The sequence below is a fragment of the Oncorhynchus tshawytscha genome, linkage group LG19, assembly GCF_018296145.1.
Source record: "Oncorhynchus tshawytscha isolate Ot180627B linkage group LG19, Otsh_v2.0, whole genome shotgun sequence".
In the NCBI taxonomy this organism is placed as follows: domain Eukaryota; kingdom Metazoa; phylum Chordata; class Actinopteri; order Salmoniformes; family Salmonidae; genus Oncorhynchus; species Oncorhynchus tshawytscha.
Genome location: NC_056447.1, coordinates 16,504,470 through 16,521,307, shown reverse-complemented (window position 1 = coordinate 16,521,307; position 16,838 = coordinate 16,504,470). Strand labels below are relative to the sequence as shown.

The window sequence follows — 16,838 nt, the reverse complement described above, 5'->3', positions numbered from 1 at the left end:
TGTAATTGTTTTCCTTGAATATTTGCATTGTGCTGTATTATATTTGTTTTATATTGTATTCAATTTTTTATTTTGTCATGAAATTGTATATGCAGGGCTCCCTTGTGAAAGAGACCAATGTCTAAATGGTGACTCCTACCTCCTACTGGGCAATAGAACCAGCATATCATCCATCTGTAGGTCTCTGCCAGGGTCTGAAGCCAGATGAAAAGCCTTGAGTAGCATCAAACTGAACACGTACAGTGAGGGAAAAAAGTATTTGATCCCCAGCTGATTTTGTACGTTTGCCCACTGACAAATAAATTATCAGTCTATAATTTTAAATGGTATGTTTACTTGAACAGTGAGAGACAGAAAAACAACAACAAAATCCAGAAAAACGCATGTCAAAAATGTTATAAATTGATTTGCATTTTAATGAGGGAAATAAGTATTTGACCACTCTGCAAAACATGACTTAGTAATTGGTGGCAAAACCCTTGTTGGCAATCACAGAGGTCAGAGGTTTCTTGTAGTTGGCCACCAGGTTTGCACACATCTCTGGATGGATTTTGTCCCACTCCTCTTTGCAGATCTTCTCCAAGTCATTAAGGTTTCGAGGCTGATGTTTGGCATCTCGAACTTTCAGCTCCCTCCACAGATTTTCTATGGGATTAAGGTCTGGAGACTGGCTAGGCCACTCCAGGAGCTTAATTTAATGTGCTTCTTCTTGAGCCACTCCTTTGTTGCCTTGGCCGTGTGTTGTGGGTCATTGTCATGCTGGAATACCCACCCACGACCCATTTTCAATGCCCTGGCTGAGGGAATGAGGTTCTCACCCAAGATTTGACGGTACATGGCCCCGTCCATCGCCCCTTTGATGCGGTGAAGTTGTCCTGTCCCCTTAGCAGAAAAACACCCCGAAAGCATAATGTTTCCACCTCCATGTTTGACGGTGGGGATGGTGTTCTTGGGGTCATAGGCAGCATTCCTCCTCCTCCAAACACGGCGAGTTGAGTTGATGCCAAAGAGCTCCATTTTGGTCTCACTTGACCACAACACTTTCACCCAGTTGTCCTCTGAATCATTCAGATGTTCATTGGCAAACTTCAGATGGGCATGTATATGTGCTTTCTTGAGCAGGGGGACCTTGCGGGCGCTGCAGGATTTCAGTCCTTCACGGCGTAGTGTGTTACCAATTGTTTTCTTGGTGACTATGGTACCAGCTGCCTTGAGATCATTGACAAGATCCTCCCGTATAGTTCTGGGCTGATTCCTCACCGTTCTCATGATCATTGCAACTCCACGAGGTGATATCTTGCATGGGGCCCCAGGCCGAGGGAGATTGACAGTTCTTTTGTGTCTCTTCCATTTGCGAATAATCGCACCAACTGTTGTCACCTTCTCACCAAGCTGCTTGGCGATGGTCTTCTAGCCCATTCAAGCCTTGTGTAGGTCTACAATCTTGTCCCTGACATCCTTGGAGAGCTCTTTGGTCTTGGCCATGGTGGAGAGTTTGGAATCTGATTCATTGATTGCTTCTGTGGACAGGTGTCTTTTATACAGGTAACAAACTGAGATTAGGAGCACTCCCTTTAAGAGTGTGCTCCTAATCTCAGCTCGTTACCTGTATAAAAGACACCTGGGAGCCAGAAATATTTCTGATTGAGAGGGGGTCAAATACTTATTTCCCTTATTAAAATGCAAATCAATTTATAACATTTTTGACATGCGTTTTTCTGTATTTTGTTGTTGTTTTCTCACTGTTCAAATAAACCTACCATTAAAATTATAGACTGATCATTTCTTTGTCAGTGGGAAAACGTACAAAATCAGCAGGGAATCAAATACTTTTTTCCCTTACTGTAGCTCACACACAGTCGGAGTGAAATTACTTAAGTTCAAATGCAATTCCAGCACCACAATGAGAAGAGATACACACAAAAGCACAGACACATGATAAGACACGCACTTTACGTACACGTGCACATGGATTTTGCATTGTAGATATGTGACAGCAGCGTAGTGGCCTGAGGGAACACAATGTGTTATGAAATGTAATGTCATGCAATATTTTAGATTGTATGTAACTGCCTTAATGTTGCTGGATCCCAGGAAGAATAGCTCCTGCCTTGGCAGCAGCTAATGGGGATCCTTAATTTAAAAAAAAGAGATCAACTGCTGCACTACACGGTATGGACCTTTCCATCTCGAAGCTAGCTTGGCAGTGAACTTCTTAGATGCCTTTGACAGATGATGTGAACGTACCCAGACACGAGACTGGGGTGGAAAACACACGTCTCGTCTATGTTTGTCATAGTTTCTCAGCTGTCGTTGTTTGGCTTTGGTTTTGCTGGCCTCCACTCTGGCTAGCAAGGTGTTGTACGGCATCAAACGCTGGGCAGTCAGGTGAAACATTCGAACTTTGCAAGACCCTGTCCATCGGACCTTTTAGTGGTCTTCCCAGGTGAAGTTCGGCGGGAGTGACCCCAGAAGTCTCCTGCACGGCAGAGTTCAGTGCAAAGCGAAATTCTGGAAGATGCTGATCCCACCTTGTGTGCTGATCCCCCACAAATGAAGCAATCATCCCCTTCAGGGTTCGGTTTACCTTCTCGGTCAGGTTGGTCTGAGGATGGTAGGCTGTGGTCAGCTTGGCAATTACACCCCAGTAGGTACAGAGCTCTTTGTAGATTCCTGATATGCACTGCGGACCTCGGTCAGAGAGGATTTGGTCTGGAATTCCAAATCTGGTAAAAACCTCCCTTCGCAGAATTAGAGCAATGGCTGATGCAGTAGCTTTGCGGAGGGGAAACAACTCCACCCAGTGTGTGTAGTAGTCCACTACCACCAATAAAAATTCATTCCGTGTCCCCCGGCTGGGAGGAAAAGGTCCCATGAGGTCAATTCCCAACATTTCATTTGGATGGTTCACCACGGTCTGCTGCATTTTCCCGGCAGGTCTGCCAATGTCTGGTTTGTATTTCTGGCAGACTTCACACTGTTGTACAAACTTCTGGGTATCAACCCACATGCCTGGCCAGTAAACCACCTCTTGTAGTCTTCAATAAGTTTTAAAAACTCCAAGATGGCCACTCATGGGATTGGCATGATAAACTTGGATTATCTGGTCACACAATGTAGAGGGAATGAAGACGCAATAATGGGTGCTGTGTATTCCATCTCCTCTTGGAGTTTTTCGATACACTTTATCCTGAATTATGCTATACTTATCATTGAAGCGACTCTTGGAGTCTTCTTCCGACAGACTCTTGTGGATCGCCATGATGGCAGCATCCTTCTGCTGTGCTCTCCATACACTCTCATCATCCAGAGGAAAGGAATCATCCAGACATTTAGCGGTAGTATAAGTACTGCACAAGGGAGGACAAACATTGGCAGTCTCTGTAATCCGAGAAAGGGCATCTGGTACAACGTTCAGTTTTCCTTTGCGATACTCAATGATGAAGTCAAACTTCTGCAGTCTGATAGACCAGCGAATAAGACGGCAGTTGGTCTTGCCTGATGCCAAAACCCACTGCAGAGCAGCATGGTCTGTGACAACGGTGAAGATCTTTGCCTCCAAGTAGTAGCTCCATTTCTCCAAAGCCCAGACCACAGCAAGGCACTCCCTTTCAGTCGTTGAATAATTCCTCTCTGCTGAATTAAGGGTGCGACTTGCATAGGCAAGAACTTCTTCTGTTCCAAGTCCTGTTTGTTGAGCCAAGACTGCTCCAAGTCCTGTTTGACTGGCATCCGTGTACACAATGAAATGAGCATTCAGGTTAGGATGTCCAAGCACTGGAGGAGTAATTAGACTGTTTTTGAGTGTGTCAAATGCACCTTGGCATGCAGGGGTCCATTGGAATTTCACACCTTTCTTCTTAAGGTGGTTGAGGGGTTCGGCTACCTTTGAAAAGTCAGGCACAAACCTGTGGTACCATCCAGCCATACCCAGAAACCGCTGAACAGCCTTGAGGGATGTGGGAATTGGGAATTCCTGCACAGCTGCAACTTTGGCTGGATCTGCATGGATACCTTCAGCATTAACCACATGACCAAGGAACTTGAGTTCTGGCAGACAGAAATGACACTTCTTCAAGTTCAAGGTCAAACCTGCAGCCTTTAGTCTGTCGAAGACGGACTGAATGTCTTGCAGATGATCCGCAACAGAGGAGTAGATTATGATGTCATCCAGATACACGAGACAATTTCTACCCCTCAGATCTCCCAGGACAGTCTCCATCAACCGTTGGAAGGTTGCTGGAGCATTCTTCAAACCAAAAGGCATGACTTTGAAGGAGTACAAACCAGCAGGGGTGACAAAAGCGGTCTTGTCCTGACTAGCGGGATCCATTGACACCTGCCAATAGCCACTGTTCAGATCCAGATTACTAAAGATGGATGCTCCTGCCAGAGATTCCAGTATGTCATTTATGTTTGGTAGAGGGTAGGCATCGCTTTCTCTTATGGCATTCGGCTTCCTGTAGTCCACACAGAATCGATATCCACCATCTTTCTTAGGAATCAGGACAACCGGAGAAGCCCATCCAGAAAAAGAAGGTTCCACAATTCCATTCTCCAACATGCTTTTGAGCTGTTCATTGAGAATTGCCAGTTTGGCGGGGGACAGCCTGTAGGGACGCTGCTTAATGGGGACCTCATGCCGGGTATAGATTTTGTGTTTGAAGACGGTTGTACGGCCGAGTGTAAGAGTACAGACCTCACTGTTCACGTCCAACATCTGGGAGAGCTGCCACCTTTCATCATCCGACAGACATGCCTGTTCCACTGCTTGTTTGATGTAGAAATCCGCATCAGGTTTGTTTTTGCTCTCGGATAGAAGGGGGGGGGGGGATACGGCGGTAATCAGGGTGATTAGTTGGGTTCTCAGACTTCACTGGTGGAACATGTTTTTGTCTTTGTCTCTTTATATTTTCTCTGACTTGACCTTGTCCGGACTCTGCATAATGTAGCAGGCTCCATCCTGAAATCAGTGCATTACCAGGTTGAAATGGATGAGGCTGGGAATAGTCAGAGTGTAGCCGATAGGAGGGTTCAGACATAGAGATGGTCAGTCCACTGAAGAACAGGAAGTCTAGGCCAAGGACTACAGCAAATGCAAGGCTTGAGTCTGCAAGTATTGCCACAGGAAGGTTGATAGTCTCACCATGCAGTTTTATTATTATACTAATCCAGCCCAAGGGGGTGGTAGGTTCTCCATTGGCCAAGTACAATGGTCCTTCCTCCCATGTTCGTAGCTCCTCATGAGGTAATGCCATGTTCTGCCACAGGGCCTCTTGCATCAGGGTGTAAGATGCCCCTGTGTCGATTATGGCCTTCCCTCTCCAGTTTCTAACAGTCAGAGGAACCAATAGTTGTTGCGGAATAGGAATAAGACCGCTAGCTGTACTGTCTAAAAGCTTCATGGTGGGCATTAAGGCTGACCCAATTGTATGCAAGCCACCACGCCTGTCTAGACGTTCAGTCTTCGGTCCTTTCTGACCTTTTCCTGAATCCTGACGCTGGACATAGAGCGGGCAAGAATCTGGAGGATGTTGGACTTTACACCTCCAACACACAACTGGACATTTGTCCTGGATCTTGGGTACAAATATCTGAGACAGTTTAGCCCTAAGAGAGTTATGGGTATACTGGGATGAGGGAACGGGATTTTTAGTTTGGAGGTGGTGCTTCCAGTCCTTCTCAAACTGAGTCCCAAGACGCACCAGATCATCCACATTTTCCACACGTTCTCGAAGTTGACTAGCAAGGCAGGGAACCATGTTCTTAAGAAGGAGTTTAACCATCTCCTGCTCAGTAATGTCAGCCTTCCATCTCCTACATAGAACTCGATAGGAGAAGGCAAAGTCCCGTATTGGCTCTGCTTCACCCTGGACTCTGTTACGAACACGTTCCGCCAGTTCATCCCCATAGTCCTCTGAGAGGAAGGCTAAGAGGAACATTTTTTGAAACTCCTCCCAGGTTGACACATGTTCACGGGCTATCTCCTACCAGTCTCTTGCTGTACCATGGAGAACACTGCAGAGGGTAGCAAGAACCTCCAAGTCAGTAAGGGGCCGGATAGAAAGAAAATCATTACACTTAGATAAGAAAAACAGTGGATCAACATCATCTTCTGGGCTGCCAAAAGTGGGGAAAAGTAGTTTGATAGGGAGGGAGCGCTCTAGAGGAGGCATGACAATGGCAGCGGGAGTTCTGCTGTTTAACAATATCTTCAGAGGGGTTTTTGTAGTACTACCTGTTCCTATTCCCTTACTGGCCAAGCCAGTGGCAGAGGTAAAACCTGAGGGAGGTGCAGAAGATTTGTCCAGAAGGGAAAAGCACTGCATTATCTCCTGGTGCAGCCTTTCCAGTTGAAGGTCTGTGGCCTTCTGTGCTTTTTCCATCTCATTAACGGTGTCCTTTTGAGTCTGTTCAATCAAAAATCGTAGTTCCCCTGTGAGAGAGTTCTTCATGTCCTCCATAACTTCCTTCAGATAAGAACACACTCCCTTCACAACAGAGGCCGACTCTTCTGCTCTCTGTTTTTGTTCGTCCTCAAGTAAGAGTATGACTTGATGATGGTTAGTTTCCATTTGTGTTTTGAACCAGTGCAGTTTTCCTTGAATATCCTGCTTCAGAGAATCTTGTAAATATTTCTGCCTCTGAACAATTTGTTGTTGGTTTTCCTCCATTTGACAGGGAAGGTAATCCAACCTCCGCTGCACATCTGTCTAATGAGCCTCCACACATTCACTGAGTTTGCGAATTGCATTCTCCTGCATTGTCAAACTATGATTGGTGTGTGTCCATTGATGTTCCAGTTGTCCAGTGATCACAGAGACACCTCTCCCAGTCTCTCTGGACAGGGTAACCGGAAGGGTTTGAGGGGAGGGTAATGGTGGAGATGTTATAGGTGAGCCAGAAGCCTGGGGATTAGGGGCAGTGCTATCCAACTCCATTAGTTCATCGAGTCCTTCCACAATGAAAGAATCCCGAGCATGATTACCGTCAGGTGTGTCCACATTGACACAGTATGGGGTTCCAACAAAAGACATGATTCAACCTTGTGTGGATGGTGTCATGGGTGTTTCTCTTCAAGTCCCTGTTCGGGCGCCAATTCTATAGCGGTATTTATTAGAGGGTAAAGAAAGATTTTGTTTAGAGGGTAAAGGGATTTATTTAGAGGGTAAAGAAAGGGATTTATTTAGAGGGTAAAGAAAGATTTTGTTCGGGCGCCAGGCAGGTATTAACCATGCCAAAAGGAAAAGAGTAGAAGAGAGAGAGTACCACTACCAGACCCAAACACATCAGCAGAAGAGACTGCCTAGAGGGTAGCCTGTTTACCAGATAGCCAGTGGAGAGAAAAAAAGAATACACACCATATAAAACCCACATCCCAGCACAGGGGTAACCCAAACAAGAATACCTCATACAATAATACTAATACTAATACTAATAATGGCAGAGCAATTGAACAGCAACTTCATACAAGAACGAACCCAGTCATCAACATAGGATTTGCAATAATCTGTATTATTTTCTAGTGGATGAGTGCAGAGGGTATGAATGTGGGGGGTGTTCATCGACACAACAAAAGGCCTTAAAAATGTCCACAGTCTTCTCGGCCACATGTCATTAGTACACCCCACCTCAATACAGTTCACATAATATACAACTTGCAAGCAACCTACTAAAATGTCCATCCAAATACTTCTGGCAGGGAAATAATAGTCCAGCTCTAATGAACTTCAATGGGAAGTGCATTTGAAAAATAGAGAGTCTGTTGCAGGGTAAAGCACTGGAATGAGAGGGAAGAGAAAGAGAGAGAAAAAGATAACAAGAGAGATCTTAGCTGTGGTCTTCAGGCGTGCAGGTGTACTGTCTGACTGTCCGATGGTTTGTTGGTTTGTATGTTAAAGCTTCGCAACAATGTTGCTACTAATCCATGCGATCCATAACGGGCGCGGTCCCAAACGAAAACAACCACGACCTAGAGCGATTACGATTGAGTTAAATACTCTATAAACTACACATGCTGAAAACAAACAAAACTTCTGCAGCACAGCACACACAATCAAACTGTCACGCCACCCAAGAGCCCCTCCCCAAAGAGCTGAACGAGCTCTCTTTATCTCCTCCTTCCTTACTGCTCATGCGCTCTTAAAGTGGCAGCGCACGGTGAAGGCTCCGAGCAGATTTCGCCACACAATGTGGTGGTGTGTGTGTTGATATTTGTGTGAAGACAAAATGTGTAACTTTCAGGATGGCAGTTATGGAGCATGTAGCAATGCTAGTGGATTGTGGTCAGTGTCTTGGTTAGTGAACTCACCTTCATAGGTTCCACTCTCTAGCAGGGCTCCACTTTGCTCCAGTTCCATAAAGCGCTCTGTGCTCACAAAGTTATAGTCCACCCCCGGCACCTCTCCCTCCTTCGGCTGCCGGGTGGTACCTACAGAGGGAGAAGAAGATTATTTTAAATTGGTACAGACACTTACATTTGTCTAAACATTTTCCTTTATCCAAACCAGCCATACAAATACACACACAGAGAGGTTGAAGACACGGCGCCTGGAGCAGTTTTAGGGGGAAAAGGGCACAACAGCAGGAGTTGGCATATAGGATTTGATAGCAACAACCCTCCGGTTGCCGGCTCACAGCCCAACAGATTTTTCCTACCAGACTCTGGATGTGAACTGGGAGCCCTCCGGTTGAGCAGGGCAAAGAGAAGAGGTAGACGGGAAGATGGGAGACAGTGAACATTGAGAAGAGGGAAAAGGAGAGGAAAAGAGTTGGGTCTAAAGTAATTTCTAAAAGATTATGCAAAAAGTTCTCTCAGGACTCTTTTGTTGCATGAGGAAGTGAGTCCAGTTGCAGCACTGGAAGTATTTGTAAAATTATTTATGCCAATTGTTGACAAGCATGCAGCTGTTAGGAAATTAACTGTGAGAACTGTTAGATCCCTATGGTTTGAAGATTAATTGAAAAATGATTTGTTTAAAATAAATTATGCAAAATAAGTGGCAAACAAGTCAGGGTGCTTAGTTGATTGGTTGACATACTGTAAATTGAGAAATGATGTGACTAAATTTAACAAAAAGAAGAAGAAATGACATTAACAAACTAAGATAAATGACATAGAACACAATGGAAAGTGACTTAAATGATATCATTGACAGTTAATCTCCATAATTCATTGAGACATTTTTAACAAAACCTTTTGATACTGCCAAGAATGTTGTCTTTGTTTGCGTGGGACAGGTGAAAAAACTATACCACCAGGTATGGACCACCTTAATGGGAAACTATTGAGAATGGTAGCAAACTGTATTGCCACCCCTATTTGCTATATATTTAACCAAAGCCTAAAGAGATGTGTGTCCACAGGCGTGGAAGGAAGCTAAAGTAATTCCACTGCCTAAAGATAGTAATGCACCCTTTGCTGGCTCTAACAGCCGCCCAATCAGTTTGCTGCCCTTTCTTAGTAAACTGATGGAGAGAATTGTGTTTTACCAAATACAATGCTATTTTTCAGAGAAAAACTATTGACTTTCATGTAGGGAAGGGTAGTGCTTAATTTGTAAATTGGGAGGTGCCTGAGCAAAAAGTGAGCCCAAGAGAAGGGTTACCTTGGGGGCTCTTAGGTACCGGAATGCATGAAAAAACAAATAACCTTTATAATAAAGCATTGCATGTGTAACAGTATAACTCCTCCTTTTGACACTGACTCAACTCCAGCCACTTTAATAATGGGAATTGATGGGAAATGATGTAAATATATCACTAGCCACTTTAAACAATGCTACCTTATATAATGTTACTTACCCTACATTATTCATCTCATATGCATACGTATATACTGTACTCTATATCATCGACTGCATCCTTATGTAATACATGTATCACTAGCCACTTTAACTATGCCACTTTGTTTACATAGTCATCTCATATGTATATACTGTACTCGATACCATCTACTGTATCTTGACTATGCTGCTCTGTACCATCACTCATTCATATATCCTTATGTACATATTCTTTATCCCCTTACACTGTGTATAAGACAGTAGTTTTGGAATTGTTAGTTAGATTACTTGTTGGTTATTACTGCATTGTCGGAACTAGAAGCACAAGCATTTCGCTACACTCGCATTAACATCTGCTAACCATGTGTATGTGACAAATAAAATTGGATTTGATTTTTCCACAGCAACCAGTGATCCGGGTCAACAGCATCAATGTAACAGTATAACTTTAGACCGTCCCCTCGCCCACACCCGGGCGCGAACCAGGGACCCTCTGCACACATCAACAACAGTCACCCGCGAAGCATCGTTACCCATCGCTCCACAAAAGCCACGGCCCTTGCAGAGGTCTCAGAGCAAGTGACGTCACTGATTGAAACGCTATTTAGCGTGAACACCACTAACTAGCTAGCCATTTCACATCCGTTACACATGCATTATGATCGCTTTTGCATACTGGCAGAGAGCAGTAGAGTAGAGGCGCTTGCAGAAATTGTACACATGGGGGAAAGAAATTGTAGCCTAGGGTCTGAGAAAAATGTGGCATTTTATAAACACATTAAATGCAATTCTACATCATTTTGAATCAGCCTTTCTTAAAGTATGGGTCCCGACCCAAAGTGGGTCACTGACCTGTTAATGGTGGGTTGAGACGTGTCAGAATAAATGTATAATTATTTCATTACTGGAATTGATTTGGCCATGTGCATCTGCGCTCTCTATTCAGTGCGCTCTCTGCTTAGCAGCAGTCTCTAGTTTGGTAGCTGCATGAGTGGGAGAGGGAGATAGATGCCTGCGTGCTTCACGGATTACCCAATCTTTTTTTCTGCAGTTATCTTGAAGATCACTCAGCGACACACAAAATGCAGCGCTGTCGTTCAGCAGCAGATAATGCCCTGTCTGCCACTGATTTGACATTCCCACTCGCCATCACTCACCGCTGTCATCAAATGGACTCATGCTAGCTGCAAGTTCTGACTGAGCTCAATTGTCATGGAACGCATATACAGCGATGAGTTTTTTGCTCTTTCATACAAACTTATAATGAGGAGCGCCCACAAAGTGTTTTGTGCGGGGAAGTGCTTAGTAATGAGTCTCAAAATGAACAAATTAATAAAACCACACGTCCCGACCAAACATCCACAGCATGGTGGTAAACCCAGAGAGTTATTTCAGAACAAGGCAGAATGCTTCAGGAAACAGTGCTTTGACAGTGGAAAAGTAAGTCAGCTAGCAAGGCATTGTTGTCATTTTATAACAGGAATAAGGGAGTACTAACTATCATAGTAGTAGTTGCGAGTTTCTCTTTCAAAAAATCCCCTGGCCTTGTACACAGCTAATAGCTAACTTCGCCAAAGCAAGCTAGCTACTGAAAGTAAGCAAGCTAGCTAGTCTAGGTTGGCACTGTTGCTGTTAAAATACATGTATTCATTTTTATTCTTAACTGGAATTAACTGGTTGAAGCAAGACACTGTTTGAGGCAAACACACTCACACAGTTCTGGGTTGCTCATCTACAGCAGGAAGTGGTATCCTGCTTGACTGAGAAAGCAGTAGATGCTCTGATCCAGCTTGGCACCACATACCTATGCGAGTTAGGGTTCTCAACTCTGAAGTACTTTTTTTTTTTTTTTACAAGTACAGAACAGTTTCAAGACTGAGCATGACCTCAGTGATGCACTCAAAAACATAGTGCAAATAGAACAACTTCAACCAGCCACACACCTCTCATTACGACTGTGTGTGTGTGTTTTGGTCTACATCTGTGTGATGAATCAGTTTATTCCAGTTTAGAATAAAAAAAGTATTTATTGTATTTTAACAGCACCAGTTCCAACCTAGACAGATATGTAAGATTGTTTTTAATGGGGGAAAATAAACATGGATAGATATTTATATGGATATTCAATTTCATTGTTATTTGTTTTTGTCTATATTGCATTTGTTTTAGGCACAAGGGCAATTAAATTTACTGATACTTATGTATAGTTGCATATTTTCCTAAGCTTGGGTCCCAGGAAAACACAGAATTTAGAATTTGGGTCCTAGGCTGAAAAAGTTTAAGAACCCCTGATGACTGGATACATCAGCAGAATATGCATGCATAATACCCCACAAAGGTATGACAGTGTACTTTGACACTGACAAACGGAGAATAAATCAATGAAAACAACCTTGAATTTACCAATAGCCTAGACCTGAGTGTGTGGAGAAACATATTGTACAATATGAGGAGCAAATTATGGTCCTAAAATAGATTTCCAGTCTTACGCTTATGCCAAAAGCTTATCTCTCTCTTACTTTGTAAAACAATGGTGTTCGCTCATAGGCCAATTTGGAAGTTGATATATTAGTCAGACAGACAAATAGTCTTCTCTTTTCAGCAGGATCCATTTGCATTCTCACCTTGCTTTTCCAGAGAATAACTCTTCTTATATATTCTTATATACTCTTCTTATATATTCTTAATAACCCTCTTCTTTTGATGATAAGTATTACTGTAATAAAATTCCAGATTGTCTGCATAATCAAATAACATTCAGCTCAGACACCCATACATACAGTACCCCACAAGACATGCCACCACGGGTCTCTTCACAGTCCCCATGTCCAAAACAAATTCACGGCAATGCACAGTATTATACAGAGCCATGATCGCATAGGACTCCCTTCCATCTCCAATTACTCAAGCAAACAGCAAAATTACCTTAAAAAAAAGATTCAACAACATTTTATGGAACAGCAGGGACTGTGAGGGGACACACACACAAACACGTGCTTTTGTTGTTGTGTTTGTACAATTATTCGAAAACAAATTGTTGTATTGTTTATATATCCTTGTATTTTAGATTTGTGTTGACTGTCCTTGTATATCAGTTTATCCGTGTTTTTTTACTTGTCATGTTGTGTTTTTTGTGGACTCCAGGAAGAAAAGCTGCTGCTTTGGCAAAAGCTAATGGGGATCTGAATAAACCCCAAAAATGGGAATTAGAGGCACAGTAGGTAAAGAGAAGAGAGGATGAGTGACTATTGAGGGACCATAAGGGAGAGTGCAGACAAGAAGAGTAAAAGAGAGAGAGAGAAGAATCAGCGCTTCTCATAATGATCCAAACCCATTTCATAAATGTATGCTGTTGTCGGACGGATTGGAAAGCCATATGAGAGCATTAGAGCCCCACCCAAGCAGAAGGTTTGAATGGATATGTACAAAGATGTGTTGTGGTGAGCCAAAATCTATGTGAACCCTTCAAAACACTAGGCTTGGGTGTGTGTTGATAAGATAAGATAGGTTTAGTTTTTTCAGCTTCCACAGAAATGTTCCAAACAATATACAGAACATTTTGTGTAACGACATTGCTGATTCTCTATGAGCAAATCAATCTGAGGATGATTGTGAAGTTAATAACGAGCTGAATCGATACACAGGCCACCATGACTTACTCACTGCTTACATACCCACTCAAGCATGCACCCACACCGGAAGGCAGGCAAGCACGAATGCACTCACACACCTCTTATTGTGGAAACTGCAACCTTGCACAAACAGCACATTATTACCATGCTTCAATTAGCCCTGCTCTAAGCTGTAGCGACTCTGCAGTGTGTGTGTGTTTAGATGGTGCTACAGTAGAGAGCGAGATGATGTGTGCTAATGAGAGGCAGTGTTGTTAATGAGTGGCATCTCTACTGAAGCACACTGTAGACTCAAGATTGGTGTTGTTGTTTTTTCTACCCCATTTATCAGCTAAGACAACTATTTGGCTTTCAAGAGAGGGAGGGAGAGTCCACTCACAGTGTTTTCGCAGAACCAAAGCAGACACTGAAAACAACCAAGATTGATTCCACTGTGGGTTGTCTACGCTGTCTTTTTCTATCCAATTGATCTAATTGCTTATTAGTGTTCAACAGGGCCATCACCAGAGTTTCATTCCATTCAGGGCTTAGTCTTGAAGACCAGGGTCTGAGGGGTTTGCGGTCAGAGAAAAAAAATGCCTTTTCTAAAATAATTTCCTGAAATTCTACCTTCTCTCAATGGAGACATTACAATAATATTCTGTCATTGACATACTGAGATCAATAAAACGAACAACTCATGTTTTTAAATGCAGCCAATAGCATAGGCCAATGAAAAGAGTGGATACATAGATCTTAGGCCTACAATATGAGGAGGAAATTATAGTCACCAACTTTCCAGTGGCAATCACTTATCCAAACTGTTTTATCCCGCAATTGTATTTTGAAATATTGCAAAAGATGTTTTAGCTGCTGGCTGCCGTTCATTGACAGCCACAACTTAACAATCAGCTGTTCGATATTTGCAGCGTGGGTTGCCCAATTACGTGACTCTCGACTAGGTCTATTCAACTGTAATGTGACAAAACACCAATCTGCAGCCATTTATTAAGGAAGACATTTTACACTCTCTGATGTAGTATTTTCAATGATTTCATTCATTTCTGAAGAGACAGGAGTAATTATTAAATGTGGCAAATGTATTCCAATTCATCTGCAGCACTTTCAACACTCCTTCCTGTGGTGGATGTTTTCATCCATAGGCTGTGCTCTCCCGAAGGCCAAATAATCAACACTTTGTGGTCAGTATCCCCATATGAGGTTATTATTGTGTAGGTAGGCATACTGTTACAATAATATTGTAATAATCTATCAGCAAGTAGGCTAGCATACAATTACAAGATAATAAATTCAGTAAGTCAATAGACTAGTGTTTCCAGCTATATTGTTTTTGAAACTATGTCAGCCTTTTTAACCAACCTTTTTAACCAATAAGAAAATATGTCAAATTACTTGAATAGCCTAAGGGAAAAGTATACAAATGGGTTTTCACATCAGTAAACTAAGTAACTGAAATGCATCAGAAAAGTGTTGGAAAGTTGAGGAAAACATCAGGGAAGGTCATCAGACAGGCTATAGGTCTAATGTGTGTGTGTGTGTGTGTGTGTGTGTGTGTAGAGAAGACCTGCATTGCTTTAAATTGCTATACCAATGATCATGAGCACTCACCTTAACTTAGCTATCATTTCCCAGCCTTATTGTAACCAAAAATCTGACATTGATTGAATTATCAGGACGGGTTCCCATGCCTGTCTCAAATCAGCACAATGACGCTGTCCCAATTAAAATTATATTGGAATTAGGCCTGTCAGTTGACCACACATGGCAATTGCTTTACATGTATTATAACCAGCGGTGTACTGCTGTTATTTTATCTAGCCTACCAGAGCATAATTTTTTGTTATTATTAAGTCATCATTTCTTTATGAAAGTTGGTACCAACACGTAACCTAGTATAAAATAATTTTAGGATAGTGTAACATGGGGAAACTAGCCACCCCTAAGAACAATGTCCAATTTCTGACACAAAAAGGCAAAGTTTGGTAAAAAATAAGTTATGTGGATGAAGGCTTAGGCAAACAAACTATGAAGGGAAAAAAATGGCTACATTTTACACTAGTTATTTAATTAAATATTTTTAGAAAAGGGGTGTTTCCCAAGTACTGGGGTAACTGTCCTCAACACACTTATCTTAAATGTTACTGCTTTGATAAAAACGGATGGTATATACAGTACCAGTCAAAAATTTAAAACACACCTACTCATTCCAGGATTTTTCTTTATTTTTACTATTTTCTACATTGTAGAATAATAGTGAAGACATCAACACTATGAAATAACACATATGGAATCATGTAGTTACTAAAAAAGTAGCCACCCACTTGCCTTGATGACAGCTTTGCACACTCTTGGCATTCCCTCAACCAGCTTCACGAGTTAGTCAACAGGAATGCATTTCAATTTGTATTTATTATGGATCCCCATCTGCTACTGCCTAGGCAACGACAGTCAAGCACCCAATCTAACATTGGCAAGCCAGCTAGCTACTTCCAGACACAAATGAGACCACTCTGACCATTTTACTCGCCCTAGCAGAGCTGGTTAGGCAGTTTTTGTGTTAACCAGAGTGTTGGTGACTGTAACTGTGCTGCTGGAAACAATTTAATTGCATTTTTCTGCTGACATTTATTGACACCGGCCATATTCAATGGATGTTGAGCGCTCGTCAATTCATTATTCTGAGCTCTGGTACACAGACGAGAATGCTCTGAAATTGGAGAAGATAGCCAGAGCGAATTTACGAAAGAATCCAAATGTCCATTGAGAACGCACAATGACTATACCATTTAGCTAAGCTAAAAATGACAGGAATAATCAAATCAATAAACGTTGGGTAGTAAGATAGCCTATAGTTAACATACTGTTAAGTATGATGTGTAACTACTAACGTTATAGGTAGCTAGCTAACATACCGGTACATACTGCTGTAATGATATGCTATGTGGTTCGTAAGGACAGCATAGCTAACAAATTGTCAGCCAACATAATGTGTAACTTATTTGAAAAGTCATTACTTTAGTATATTGAGTAGCAAGCAACCGCGAGGACACACTCTATCGACTCTGCGGCTTGAGCATGCTTTTGGTGCATAGTCGAAAACGCACTGGGCTTCGGACTAGAAGGTTGAGGGTTCGAAACCTGCTCCCTGCTTGTTTCATTTGAAGTCGTGCACAATTATCAGTTTATTATTTGGTTTATTTTGCCCATTCATTGTCAGTTAGAGACACAGTAGTGCTATGGGACCCAAAAGAATAATCAGTGCTCTAACTCCCCCCTGGTCGTTAGGACAAATCTGGTCTGTAATAGGACAGGTGGGGGATGTTCACACCTAGCTCGGCTATGAGACTATTCTTTAGTAAAGGTTGAATATCTATTGTTCAGCTATTAGCCCCCCTCCCCAACTAGCAACAAATGGATGTCT

General features: G+C 42.5%; 1 protein-coding gene across 1 annotated transcript in view; it reads right to left on the bottom strand.

The window, feature by feature from the left end:
* Nucleotides 1–16,838, bottom strand: part of LOC112218407 (membrane-associated guanylate kinase, WW and PDZ domain-containing protein 2) — a 312,288-nt gene that overhangs the window by 203,370 nt on the left and 92,080 nt on the right. Inside the window, exon 3 of the mRNA XM_042302010.1 lies at nucleotides 8,312–8,431. Coding sequence (XP_042157944.1) covers nucleotides 8,312–8,431 — 120 coding nt within the window. The remainder of the gene's footprint in view (nucleotides 1–8,311; nucleotides 8,432–16,838) is intronic.